The 15,208-nt window shown below is 38.1% G+C and overlaps 1 protein-coding gene across 1 annotated transcript in view; it reads left to right on the top strand.

Moving 5' to 3' along the window:
• LOC115652371 (bifunctional heparan sulfate N-deacetylase/N-sulfotransferase 3-like) overlaps positions 1-15,208 on the top strand; it is a 114,210-nt gene that overhangs the window by 38,000 nt on the left and 61,002 nt on the right. Inside the window, 1 exon segment of the mRNA XM_030564314.1 lies at positions 11,417-11,504. Within this exon segment, the coding sequence (XP_030420174.1) occupies positions 11,417-11,504 (88 nt within the window).

Below are 15,208 nucleotides of genomic sequence, written 5' to 3'. Positions count from 1 at the left end.
GTTTAGTATAGCCACAATGTTTAGTGACTACTATTCTTTTTAAGCTGTCTAAATTGAAACTTGTTATACCTTAGAATATAGTCTTGAATTTCTCTCAGAGCATGTAATAGCTTTTTACTGTAGTTGTTTTTCAATGGTATCTCTGAACTATGGAAAAAAATTGACAATTCAAATGCCTGAAATATTTTATGCCCTGGAATATAGGTGAGCAAGTAGTATCCATTAACAAACTCTGATTGTTTGTGGCCTTATCTTGTGTAAAGATGCAAACAAACAGAATCTGTAAGAAATGATTTATTTTAAATTCTCTGCAGTTGGAAGCACTAGCTTTTATGGTTATGGGGACAGTTGAGTTTCAATGTATCTGGTTTCAGGCAGGAAAGAGCCATCAAGAAAAAGAATGATCATTAGGCACAGATTTGAGACCAAAGTCTGTTCAAAAAGGTGCATCCAGAACTGTGTGCACTTAATGGATGTGCTCTTTTGCACAGACCATGGTAGAAAATGTGAGTCCTGAAACATTTTTATTACATTTTTTAAAACCTTAGACTTTGCTGACCTCCTAGTAGATCCCCTTGTCCAAAGAAATCCACCCATGAACCTATCACATTGCTGCACAACTGCCACAGCCCAGCAGTTAATAGAACCTGGGGCCCTGTGCCAGGCGTTTAGGCCTGGGGATCCAAAAAGTAGTGAATCCTCTAGCCCTTCAAAAAACTCAACACACACATGCACATACACACACAGTTCTGCATTTTTAAGGAAATAGGCCCTATGCAGCACAGCACAGCTTAACAATGCACTGCCGGTGTGGAGTATCAACTTCACAGACTGCTCTCAAAGAAATGGATCCCATAGCAACTCCATTACATCAAGTGCCTTCCATGCCTGTGGTGGGCAGAAAGTAGCATTTGTCCCCAAATCCTGAAAATTTTGAATAATTCCTCTGCAGCTGGCTCTGGTGCAAGGTAAAACTGGAGGTTGTATTTTGAGATGCATTAAATAGAAAGTAAACATTCTGTTTGAGACTGAGTAATATTGGGAACTTTGGTAGCATTTCTGTGGTGTTTCTGAATTGGGTGGCAATACAGTGCATATGTTACAGTGGATTTAATAGCACTGACTTTAATTTTTTATTTTTGCAATTAGTATGTACCTGGGTGAACAATATATGAGAGACGTTTAGAACATCAGATGTCTCATGAGGGAAACAGTGGGATATAGATCCTTCACACCTACGTGTCTCTTTGAGTCTGGATTAGTAAGGACCCAAACTTGTTATAATTGGTCGTTCAATGACCAATGAAGACTGAATTATTTGTTTCAATCTGGTTCCTAATGAACATTGTGGTCTGTTCAGCATGTCCTAGAAAACACACTTACAGTTTATCTGCTGCTTATATACAGGGCCGGCTCCAGACACCTTTTTTTGTTTTTTCCGCTTGGGGCGGCAAAAATGCTGGAGCCAGCCCTACTTATATAGGATATAATCAACACAGGCACGATCAAAGAGTCACAGCAAAGTGGCCAAGGACTGAACTCATATAGAATCTGAACTACTATCTTACTGCAAGACACGACTCATGACTGAGGCAGCTCAGGCTAGGGGAACTTGCAGTGCAGCTGCCTGAGATGTTCTTGTTCCATCTTGTTACATTTTCAGTTTTGAGCTCTCAGTTCATCACCTTTCACAAGAACTAAAATTAATGGATGCACAATAGCTTTTTAAATCAAGTTAAAGATGAGAAGTTACTTGGTTTTACATAGTTTTATTCTGCTTTGGGAGTTCACCTATGCCTCCCTGTTATTTTATAAGCAGTTGAAGGTTTAGACAAAAATAAGATTGAATCAGTGTACCCGCTATTGAACTTAAAATCCTGCATGATCAAACCCCAGAGAGAAAGCATGATGTGCTCCAGCAGAGTGTTTATTAGTTCTGCTATTTTAATTGGCCTGAGTTTTTGACTTTTGATTAAAAGAAATGGAGGGGTTTTCTTTCTATTAACAGCAGAATGATGAAAACATTTAAGATGGGCTAGTAATATTCATCCCTTCTATCAAGCCACAGTTTAATCTAGAACTAATAATGAAGAATTCCACATAGAATCCTGAAAACAGCACTGCTAATTGCATGAGTTTATTATATATAATTGGTGCCAGGTACTTAAAACCTTCTACCTACCTTTCCATAATTAGCTGACTCCCTCTAGCTTTCCCCTTAAGCCCCCAAGAAGAAAGAAGTGGTGCAAGAGGTTAAAGTCAGAAATATTTCTTATGGTTTTTGTTTGTGCAGGTGATTCACTGAGATGAAAGCGCACAATATCCCAATAGTGTGCAATCACTTCATCATCAAAATCATTTACTGCATTTGATATAAATGAGGATGCCAGTGTATTTTGAAGATATAACTGAGGATGTCAGTGTATTTTGCTGGAAAATTAGAGGAGTACTTCCAGTCTTCAAATCAAATTTTTATATCCATGTATATCATTTTAACTTTTCTACTACCAGCATCTTAAAAAACGTAACCCTGAAATTTAGTGAATTCTTCTCAAAATTTGCAAGGCCTTTCTCAAGTTGGACACTGAAAAACTGAGGCACACAAAATCAGACCTTAATGAAGATTATAGCATTAACCTCGCTGTGTTATTGAAATGAATGAAAAGACTCTCACTGATTTCAGTGGGCCCTGGATCAGGCTCTTGATGCTTAGGAAATGCTTTAAAGTCCTCAGATTCACGGACCTGATCAATGGGCCCAGGTTATACCACAACCAAGTGGAGTTTTGTATATGTTGCAACTTCAGGATTGGGCCCCGGAGCATGGCCATTAAGAGATTTAAAAAGCACACTTGCTACACAGTTCCAAAAAGAAGATCACTGGCTGAGAACAGCAGCAGTTCTTGAATGGCTGGCATTAGATACTCAATTCCTTTCCCCGAGGAGCTTGTGCATGGCATTTCTGTTTTAAGTTTAGCCACTGCATTACCTGGCCAATTGTAATTAAGCATTCTGCTAGCATACAGTTCTTTTAAACTATTATATATAAAAAGTGACTTTGCAGACTTATCAACACCCATGCTTGCTTTTATTTGAAAGCAGGATTTGGAACTAATTGTTTCCTGAAGCTACTATATCTTAAGGAACTGTATTCTGCTCCTTTTGTCTGAAGACTATTCAAAATGTTTTTTTTAAATGTACCCAGTATACCCAAAGCAATTAGTCCTTTTATTGTATACACTATGTGCTTATGGTAATGGGTGTCAAATTTTGGAAATCCAGAAAGAATATACATTGATTTGTAATGAAGTTCCATAAATACATAATTTATCATGAGGGAAACAACTCTGGTCATAAGCAAAATCTATGGAAGTATATTAAAGAATATCATAACGCATATATGAAAAGGTACAAATAACAGAATGTTAAACTATTAAAGGGGGTACTGTCCAGGCTCCATCAAAAATGTGATTTGCCAAATTTGCTGCAGCTGACAAGTGCATGCTCAGAGGTAGTAAAACAGTTTACGTATATAATGTTATTCAGCTCCTCCCTCCGGTTCTTATCTGTTTAGCTTTGAGCAGGTAGTGCAGCAAGGACGGGAGTCTTGCATTAGAGGATGAACTCTAAAAGATTCTTGAGCTCAGGTGGAAGCAATGTCCACAGCTTAAGGTCCTAGCTAGAAGAAGTGGCAAAGAAATAAAATTATTTATATTTTAACCATGTGCATAATAGTAGGACAGCCAACTGTTTCTGATAATGCATAACAAATGCAATGCTAGCAATAGACTAAATAATAATTATTTGTAAATATACAGAGACTTTAATGAACAGGTTATAAAATACACTAGTACTGAATATTGTATTTGTGTAACTCAGCTAATGCAGATAGCCAGAGCATTGCTCATAAAAGCAATCATAATATACAAACCCCCCACCAGATAACCTTGAGTACATGAAACAGCATTTACAAATTAAACTTCAGACTCTAACGTCCTCCACCCCTCACATTCTCTCTCTCTCTTTCTCTCAGATACACACAGTAATAGTCCCTGCCATCTGCGGCTATATCTTTTTTAAAAATTTAGCGTTTTCTTTTTAGAACCTTAACGATGAGTAAAATGTCAAGTCACCCAGAAAATAATCATAGGCATGACAACGAAATGTTAGATCAGCTTGTCTGTCTAGAACATAGTTCACAGAAGAGCTGCACTCACCTGTTTTGGAGATAGCACAAGTAGAGTGCAGATATGCAGAGGTACTGTGGGCATTAGCTGGTAAATCTTCAGAGAGCTATGCAGAATTTTAGCAGCATGACTCCTATTGATTCTAATGATTTTAGAAGCATGACTCCTATTATTTTCATTAATGACTTGGCTAATGAAGTGGAGAGTATGCTTATAAAATTTGTGGCCGATCCCAGGCTGGGAGGAGTTGCTAGCACTTTGTAGGACGGGATTAGAATTTAAAATAACCTTCAGAAATTGGAGAATTTGTCTGAAATCAACAATATGAAATTCAATAAAGACAAGTGGCAAAGTACAACACTTGGGAAAGAAAAATCAAATGGACAACTACAAAATAAGGATTAACTGGCTAGGTAGAAACACTGCTGAAAAGGATCTGGGGTTTAGAGTGGATCAAAAACTGAATGTGAGCCAACAATATGATATAGCTGAGAAAAAGGTTAATATCATACTGAGTTGTATTAACAGGAGTATCGTATGTAACACATGGGAGATGGTTGTCCTGCTTTATTCAGCACTGGTGAGGCTTCTGCTGGAATACTATGTCCAGTTCTGAGCACCACACATTAGGAAAGATGTGGATAAATTAGAGAGTCCAGAGGAGAGTAACAAAAATAATAAAAGGTTTAGTAAACCTGACCTATGAGAAAAGGTTAAAAAAAATGGGTTTGTTTAATCTTGAGAAAAGAAGATTTGAAGGGGTGGACAATCCTAATAACAGTCTTTAAATCTATAAATAGGACTGTTAGGTTTAAATCTATAAATAGGGACAGGTGAGCAAAGCCCACAGGTAAGTGGGGAACAAGACCTGGGAGATGGGTTGGAAACAGGAGGGAGCACGGGCTATAATGGCAGAGAGAAAGGAGGGTCAGGGCGAAGCTGGGAGGCAAGATCAAACCAGTATCTTAGATGCCTTTATACAAATGCAAGAAGTATGGGTAATAAGCAGGAAGAACTGGAAGTGCTAATAAATAAATACAACTATGACATTATTGGCATTACTGAAACTTGGTGGGATAATACACACGACTGGAATGTTGGTGTGGATGGGTATAGTTTGCTCAGGAAGGATAGACAGGGGAAAAAGGGAGGAGGTGTTGCCTTATATATTAAAAATGTACACACTTGGACTGAGGTGGAGATGGACATAGGAGACGGAAGGGTGGAGAGTCTCTGGGTTAGGCTAAAAGGGGTAAAAAACACAGGTGATGTCGTGCTGGGAGTCTACTACAGGCCACCTAATCAGGCGGAAGAGGTGGATGAGGCTTTTTTCAAACAACTAACAAAATCATCCAAAGCCCAAGATTTGGTGGTGATGGGGGACTTCAACTATCCAGATATATGTTGGGAAAATAACACCGCGGGGCACAGACTATCCAATAAGTTCCTGGACTGCATTGCAGACAACTTTTATTTCAGAAAATTGATAAAGCTACTAGGGGGGAAGCTGTTCTAGACTTGATTTTAACCAACAGGGAGGAACTTGTTGAGAATTTAAAAGTAGAAGGAAGCTTGGGTGAAAGTGATCATGAAATCATAGAATTTGCAATTCTAAGGAAGGGTAGAAAGGAGTACAGCAGAATAGAGACAATGGATTTCAGGAAGGCGGATTTTGGTAAGCTCAGAGAGCTGATAGGCAAGGTCCCATGGGAATTAAAACTGAGGGGAAAAACAACTGAGGAAAGTTGGCAGTTTTTCAAAGGGACGCTATTAAGGGCCCAGAAGCAAGTTATTCCGATGGTTAGGAAAGATAGAAAATGTGGCAAAAGACCACCTTGGCTTACCCTTGAGATCTTGCGTGACCTACAAAATAAAAAGGGCGGCATATAAAAAATGGAAACTAGGTCAGATCACGAAGGATGAATATAGGCAAATAACACAGGAATGCAGAGGCAAGATTAGAAAAGCAAAGGCACAAAATGAACTCAAACTAGCTATGGGAATAAAGGGAAACAAGAAGACTTTTTATCAATACATTAGAAGCAAGAGGAAGACTAAGGACAGGGTAGGCCCACTGCTCAATGAGGAGGGGGTAACAGTAACGGGAGACTCGGAAATGGCAAAGATGCTTAATGACTTCTTTGTTTCGGTCTTCACTGAGAAGTCTGAAGGAATGTCTAGTATAGTGAATGCTTACGGGAAGAGGGTAGGTTTAGAAGAGAAAATAAGGAAAGAGCAAGTAAAAAAGCACTTAGAAAAGTTAGATGCCTGCAAGTCACCAGGGCCTGATGAAATGCATCCTAGAATACTCAAGGAGTTAATAGAGGAGGTATCTGAGCCTCTAGCTATTATCTTTGGGAAATCATGGGAGACGGGGGAGATTCCAGAAGACTGGAAGGGGGCAAATATAGTGCCCATCTATAAAAAGGGAAACAAAAACAACCCAGGAAACTACAGACCAGTTAGTTTAACTTCTGTGCCAGGGAAGATAATGGAGCAGGTAATCAAAGAAATCATCTGCAAACACTTGGAAGGTGGTAAGGTGATAGGGAATAGCCAGCATGGATTTGTAAAGAACAAATCGTGTCAAACTAATCTGATAACGTTCTTTGATAGGATAACGAGCCTTGTGGATAAGGGAGAAGCGGTGGATGTGATATACCTAGACTTTAGTAAGGCATTTGATACAGTTTTGCATGATATTCTTATAGATAAGCTAGGAAAGTACAATTTAGATGGGGCTACTATAAGGTGGGTGCATAACTGGCTGGATAACCGTACTCAGAGAGTAGTTGTTAATGGCTCCCAATCCTGCTGGAAAGGTATAACAAGTGGGGTTCCGCAGGGGTCTGTTTGGGACCGGTTTTGTTCAATATCTTCATCAACGATTTAGATGTTGGCATAGAAAGTACGCTTATTAAGTTTGCGGACGATACCAAACTGGGAGGGATTGCAACTGCTCTGGAGGACAGGGTCAAAATTCAAAATGATCTGGACAAATTGGAGAAATGGTCTGAGGTAAACAGGATGAAGTTCAATAAAGATAAATGCAAAGTGCTCCACTTAGGAAGGAACAATCAGTTTCACACCTACAGAATGGGAAGAGACTGTCTAGGAAGGAGTATGGCAGAAAGAGATCTAGGGGTCATAGTGGACCACAAGCTTAATATGAGTGAACAGTGTGATACTGTTGCAAAAAAAGCAAACATGATTCTGGGATGCATTAACAGGTGTGTTGTAAACAAGACACGAGAAGTCATTCTTCCGCTTTACTCTGCGCTGGTTAGGCCTCAACTGGAGTATTGTGTCCAGTTCTGGGCACCGCATTTCAAGAAAGATGTGGAGAAATTGGAGAGGGTCCAGAGAAGAGCAACAAGAATGATTAAAGGTCTTGAGAACATGACCTATGAAGGAAGGCTGAAGGAATTGGTTTGTTTAGTTTGGAAAAGAGAAGACTGAGAGGGGACCTGATATCAGTTTTCAGGTATCTAAAAGGGTGTCATCAGGAGGAGGGAGAAAACTTGTTCACCTTAGCCTCCAATGATAGAACAAGAAGCAATGGGCTTAAACTGCAGCAAGGGAGATTTAGGTGGACATTAGGAAAAAGTTCCTAACTGTCAGGGTAGTTAAACACTGGAATAGATTGCCTAGGGAAGTTGTGGAATCTCCATCGCTGGAGATATTTAAGAGTAGGTTAGATAAATGTCTATTAGGGATGGTTTAGACAGTATTTGGTCCTGCCATGAGGGCAGGGGACTGGACTCGATGACCTCTCGAGGTCCCTTCCAGTCCTAGAGTCTATGAGTCTATGAGTTACTAATAGGACCATGATCAATTGTTCATCATGTCCTCTGCAATTGGGACAAGAAGTTAGCAGCAAGAGAGATTTAGAATAAATATTAGGGAAAATTTTTTAATTATTAGAGTAATTAAGTTCTGAAAAAGACTTCCAAGGGCAGTTGTGGAATCCCCATCGCTGGAGGTTTTTAAGAATAGGTTAGACAAATACCTGTCAGGGATGGGCTAGGTATACTTGGTTCTGCCACAGCTTCGGGGGCTGAATCAATTGACCAATTCAGGTCCTTTCCAGGTCTCCATTTCTATGATTCTATGTGACTACAAAAAATCTTTCAAAGTTTACTCTCTAAAAAACAAACTCCATTACTTTTGGAGATTAGGACATATTATTTATGACAGGAAACAATCATGTAGGTTCAACAGCAAAGCACATCTTGTCATGATTTCTGGTCTCCATGAAATTCAGCTAAAAGGACTGTGGCCGTCACTGATGCATGAAGGTGATAAGTAAAACTGATTCTCTTCTCCCTTCAATATAAATAAAAAAACCAGAATCAGGTTATCACAGAGATGACATAGAATGTGTGTATCTCTCCCACTCTCCCCATTTTCAAATAGTTTAAATGGTCATATCAATAATGTAACAACTGTAATGTAAGAAATGTGCAATGAGGAATTTCTGCAAAGCTATATTTCTCTAGCATTTCCACAATTTCTTTTTTCATTTTTTCCTTCTTCTGTCATTTAGACACTACATTGTAAATGATAGGAAGGTAGCTAGACAGTTGCTCAGTAGGATGCAAGATAAAGCCTTTAGCTACAATATCATAATCTTACAATTCAGAAACAGACCCATAGCAATGAACATAATCTAAAGAAGTTGAATGTAACCTTGCCAGCGACTATTGTCCACAGAAAATGTTTATGTTGTGGGTGAACTAAGGAAAGAACATTTGAAATTGAAGTCATCTTAGTAAGAATAAAAGTTACATTAACATTCTGAGATGTTCATTTGGAATTCAGGCTTCACTTTAACCCAGCTTTCTGGGGCAGAATCCTTATCTCACTAAATGTGAGTTTTACTCTAAATTTTTCTTCCCCTTATGGTGCAAAAAGAATGCAGTTATCCTATCATCTCTCTCTCTTATTTCTGATGTGCCTATTCCATTGATATCCAAGCATCGCAATATCACATTTTCTGGAAGGCTTTTAAAGTTTATGTAAGACCTTTTCTTCCGGTCTGGGCAGCTGGATGTAATCCAGAAATAATAGGAGCTTATGGCCATGTATGTAAATTTTTTCTGTCAGGCTGAACTCAGCAACCTATCTCTTTCAAAGATATCCGTTATTATCATAATAAGGGTACTACCAGTTTGCTTGCCCCCTGTGTCTTTCCATCTGCATATCCAGTAACATCTGTTTGCAAAGATCAGCTCCTTCATTGGGTCTAACCTCACCAGCTCAGAGATTATTTTAATAACAAACCCTATGGAGTCTCTACTTTCAACCAGGGTAGGAATCCCCACACTTTAATATCCTTTGCCTTTATTGCTCATTAATTATCTTTAACCTCTTTTCAGCCTGCACTAGAGTTCATGCTGCACAGGCTCTGAAGAAATTGTTCTTTTTGTGTTCTGCCTGAAAACTCGCAACCTGCTCTCAACTATGTTTAATTTTTGTTCCACAACTCTCATTCTCTTTTTTAGTCCTTTATTCAGAGGACACTGTTCCAGTTTTCCCTTCCAGTAAAGAAAGAGTGATCTTTACCTTACTCATTTTGTTTATTAAAAGCTTCCAACAGTTCTTTGATGGCAGTGTTGCTAGTTCTACTGTGACAAAGAAGGGGATGCCGGGCAGTGGGAAAACAATACGATACCCTTTCAGCTCTAGGTCAAGCTGGACAGCGTGGAATAAAAAGTGATGTTTCTCAGTGGTTTCAGTTTTGTGTCTGTCCTGCAGCAAAATCTTTGTGCCCTTAGCTGTGTAACAAGCAGTTAGTCTCATAATTAGCAATTAGTAACATACGCTTAGTCTCAACAACTGAGGAGCAAATTCAGGATATGCCTGACTCTATTCACTGATCATCAGAACTTTTGAAAAAATGTTCTTTTGGTCAAATTCATCCCTTGTTTAAGCAAACACAGTTGCACTGAAGATAAAGGGCTTCTTATGGCCCTGGGTTTCCATTGTTGTTGTTGTGGGGTTTTTTAATATTATTTTCTTTCGCTATATTTTGTGTGTGTATTTATAAACAATGCTCACTTCTCTGTACTTTATAAACAAGGAGATCCTTACCAAATGCTTTGATGCTCACATTCTGATGTCTTGAGTATTCTACTTTTAAATAACTTTATTATTTTGCACTTAAGAAATTAATAACTAGAAAAGGATATTAACAAAGGCATGTATATTTAAAATTACAGAGGAGAATGGTAATTAAAATTATTGGCAGCGATTTTCAAAGGCAAAAATGAGAGTCAGGGTATTGAATTTCAAGGAAAGTTGGGTGCCTGACTGCCTCCGTCCCCTTGAAAATCTCCCCCAATAATTTTAATTATTTTCTTGTGTGATTTAAAATATATGCACCTTAACATACTTTTCTTACTAAAACTGAAAATAACAAGGAGTTACTATACAATTGTTTCCCTTTTAGAGTATCACTGCTTGGGAGATGTCTCCTGAAATAATTTGTAACTCTTGGAATCACAACACATGAAGTTAGTCTAGAAATTTGAAGAGTGAAGATGTCTCTGATGGAATAATAAGAACCCATTTCTTTCAGCATGATAGCTTTTGTTTGTACTAATTTTGTGCAAGTACATTTATGGTAACAGCCAGTATGCTAACTGTCTGAGAAATAAGTGAATCAGACATTGTGGACTAGATTCCAGTTATTTGATGCAGAATAGGCTTCAATGTTCATCTCACTTTTTCTCTTCTTAGACTTTTTTTGCCAATAATTTCTAAGCTACAATAAAATGTTCTGTGTATGTACTCTAATCAGCACTTAAGGGAGTCGATGTTTCCTTGGGAATAGGGCACTGGACTGGAACTCAGGAGACCTGGGTTCCATTCTGGGATCTTGTACTGGCCTGCTGAATGAACATCAATAAATCTCTTCCCGCCCTCGTGCCTCAGTTTCCTCATCTCTAAAATGGAATTAATGATGATTTCTTTTGTAAAGTGCTTTGAGAGCTACAGATGAAAAGCACTGTATAAGAGATAGGTATTACTATTAGGACGAGGATTCTGGTTATAAATTACACACCACTGATCTCCATAAAGATGCATGCAGTGCACTTCAGATTTAAATTTGGTCTTTGGTTTTTAAGAGATAAAGAAATTATATTTTTGTCATGGTCTTTATATGGGGGCGGTGGGGGGAGAAAGATCATGTGCCTGATGAATTTTTTTTATGTATATTTATTTCAGGCCCTGCTTGATACGCAAAATCTTTTGAGAGCTCAGATTACAAATTTTACTTTCAATCTGGGATTTTCAGGGAAATTTTACCACACAGGTAAGAATGAAAATCTAAAATCACTTTCATTTTGATTGGAAGTATCTTTGTAGTGTAGGGGAAGTAGAAATTACATTGATTATGCAGCTTTGGTATTAAATTAAATGGGGTGATAGGGAACTGCACTCAGGTTCTCAGTAGAGAGGAAAGCTTCCTTCACAAGAGTATAACAAATAGAACAGGTTGCCTCAGATCATATAACATAACTGTGTGACTTACTGGGTCAAACTGTGTTCCTGAAGGATGGTTTACATTGACCAACTCTTGTGTTGAAGCAGTATTCTCCATGAGAATAGTATCTGAAGTATATAAATACTTTTTTCCAGTTTTGCTATATTGTATTAAACCAACTAGATCCACCTTATAAATTATTCTGCATATATTTACACAATGTCTTGGTAGATTAGACATATAGTGATACTTTTTAAAACCTCTTAAGCATGTATTATGAGTGAAAGCTAAAAAGACCCTTAACTTCAATTTACATGTAGGAAATTCCGGAATGCATATAGATCAGATCTAGTGCATACATTCAAAAAATTATACCTAAATACTCAAATCTTCTATTAAAAATATTAAGTTCCATTCACAACCAAGTAAAGAATATCTTCAGAACATGGCTTTACATTTAAACTGGTTTGACAAAGTAAGGACTCTATGCACTGTTCATCAATAATAAAGTTTGCAGATGACAAGAAAATTGTGGGACTGGTAAGTAATGAATACCACAGGTCACTGACACAGAATGGTCTTGATTGCACAGTAATCTGGATGCAAGCAAACAATATGCATTTTAATGTGGCCAAATGTAAAGTTATACATCTAGGAACAAAGAATGTAAGACATACTTACAGCATGGGGGATTCTATTGTGGAAAGCAGTCATCTGAAAAAGATTTGGGGGTTGTGGTGGATGATCAGCTGAACATGAACTCCCAGTGTGTTGCTGTGGCCAAAAGTCCTAATGCAATCCTTGGATGTATAAACAGGGGAATAAGGAGCATAAGGGTTATTTTACCCCTGTATTTAACATTGGTGTGTCTGCTGCTGGTAAACGGTGTCCAGGTTCTGATATCCACAATTTAAGATGGATGTTGGTAAATTAGAGAGGATTCAGAGAAGAGCCATAAGAATTATTAAAGGATTGGAAAACATGCCTTACAGTGATAAACTCTCAAGGAGCTCATTCTGTTTAGCTTAAAGAGGTTAGGCTGATTTAATCACAGTTTTGAAATATCTACATAGGGAATAAATATTTGATAGTGGATTCCCCAGTTTATCAGAGAAATGTATAACAAGAATCCAATGTCTGGAAGTTGAAGCTAGACAAATTCAGACTGGAAGTAAAGCATACATTTTTAGCAGCCAGGTTAATTAACCATTGGAACAACTTACAAGAGTTGTGGGGTTTATCCATCACGCAAATTTTAAATCAAGTTTGGAAATTTTTCAATAAGACATGATGTGGTTCAAACAGGAATTATTTTGGGAGAAGTTCTAAGGTATGTGTTGTTCAGGAGGTCATACTAGATGGTCAGAGTCGACCCTTCTGGCCTTAGAAGCTATGAATCTGTGAATGCTCATGTTGGTGGCTACTCCAGAATAAGAGCCACATGAGAAGTACTGAGCACCTTGAATGAGAAGTCAAGTGTCTTCAATGCTAGCTGACTCGAAGGAGTTCAGTACCTCTCCTAATCAAGTCCTAAGGTCCCAGTCTTGTAAAGGGATTTGCAAGAGCAGACCCCATTCCCATACAGTCCCTTTGACATCTTTCCACAATCAGAGCATGTTATCAAAGACAGTGTAGAGAAGAAGCCATTAAAAAGTACCATTTACAAAGTAAACATCTGAGAGCTATTAACACAGAGTTGTCATGTATATTTCCTATTGTAGATATAAGGAAAAACAGTGGTAATCTCTGACTTTTAATAGCAGCCACTTTATTCACCATATTCATATTTTATAATTATTTCTAGATTCTAGCAGATCAAATTTCTTCCTGTGATCGGCTGATATGCCCTAGAGCGTGTAAAAGGCAAACTGTTTGTAAAACAGGTAGTAAATTGGTATATATTCGCAATCACTCGATTTTCAAAATCCAAAATGGCCAACACAGAACACACATCCCATTTCAAAAAAGTTTCCCAGGAGGATTTACATCATTATTAAGAAAGTAAATGGTGACTGTTTTCTTGACCATTATGTAAAATATTGGTCTTGGAATAGACTCAGTGCGAGATAACGTGTAGAGCTTGAGGTTTCAGCTATTAATCTTTTCTGTTTCTTAGGATATATTTTACTGTTTTTGTCGTGTATGTAACACAGTTAACAAAATTCCAGTGTTTTTGTCTTTCAAAAAGACATACGGGAAAAAACAAAGAAAAATGTAATCTCTTACAATGTTCATGTTACTAAATTGCTGCTGTTTGGATCCTTCCTTTCTGAAACCGTGCTCTGAACAAGTGAATTTGAGAATAATTTCTATGGCTAAAATTATTGAAAATTAGTTTCTATATTTAGTCAGCTAAACCCATATTTAAACACCCAAACAAGTGGCCTGATTTTCAAAACTATTGAGCACTCAGCAAACAGGGTCAGCAGCAGTTGCTGGGTGTTCAGCACTTGTGAAAATCATAGGGCCTACATGCCTAACTTTAGGGACTCATCTCTGAAAATCTCAGTTTGTTTTTAATCCTTCTTTTATATAAGAAATAAAGAAAAATGTAAATGTTAACGACTGGAACTCTTTGCTTTTGGTGGAACTCTCAAATTTGCCAGATTTGACTATGTAATGTTCCAGGAAAGTGCTGGAAGCCTCCTGAAATATTTAAAACTTGATTGGACGAAACTCTTAGACTATACTGTCTGGTACAAACTTGCAATGAGGGAGAAAGAGGGATAATATGGCCTCTTCCATCTTGAATGCCAGGTGATATTGCATTATAACTTACAGTATCTTCTGTTTATTTGTCATCATGGCACAGGTAGTTCTGTGTGGAAAAAGCAATAATATCTTACAACCAAATCTGAGGACCTTAATTATGCAAAATTTCCCACTGACTTCAATGAGAGTTTTGTTTGAGTAAAGACCACAGATTTTAGCCCTTCATATAACTAACCAATACAGAAGTTTGAATCAACAAACAAACAAAACTTTTATGCAAGCATAATAGAACAGCTGTAGAAATAAAAAGAAGAAGGGATAAGGCATTAAGTAGGCAGAAAGGCAATGTGTTACACAGGGAAGCAGATGTTATATGCAGCCAGAAAAAAAAAGCAATCATGCATGCAAAATAGGACCACATCAGGGACAGAGAGAGACAAAAGACAACATAAGATAATGTCAGAGTTGAAGGACATTAATATGAAATCAAGGAAGTGAGGTGATATGTAGGAATGAAACTGAGAAATGCAAAATGATTGATTCAAAGCTAAAGTAGAGCATACAGGGTTAGATTGTCTGACTCTTGTGGTGATTACATGGCAGAGGGGTGGGATGAGAAGACTTGTCTTCATTCTTTCTTGAATGCATTGGTCCCTTCTAGCATTCTCTGAGGCATTAGCCCCCCCAAGGGGAAGGAGGCAGGAGGGGGAATCTGAGAAGATATGGCCCCCACCCGCTCGCTCCACTCCACAGAGGGGAGCAGATACTTTCCCTTCCTGAGGCTGCACAATCCCTTCCAGAACTTCAGGGATAGCACATGC

This window comes from Gopherus evgoodei, chromosome 5, assembly GCF_007399415.2.
Source record: "Gopherus evgoodei ecotype Sinaloan lineage chromosome 5, rGopEvg1_v1.p, whole genome shotgun sequence".
In the NCBI taxonomy this organism is placed as follows: Eukaryota; Metazoa; Chordata; order Testudines; family Testudinidae; genus Gopherus; species Gopherus evgoodei.
The sequence above is the reverse complement of the archived record's forward strand: the minus strand, read 5'-3'. Positions and strand labels throughout refer to the sequence as shown.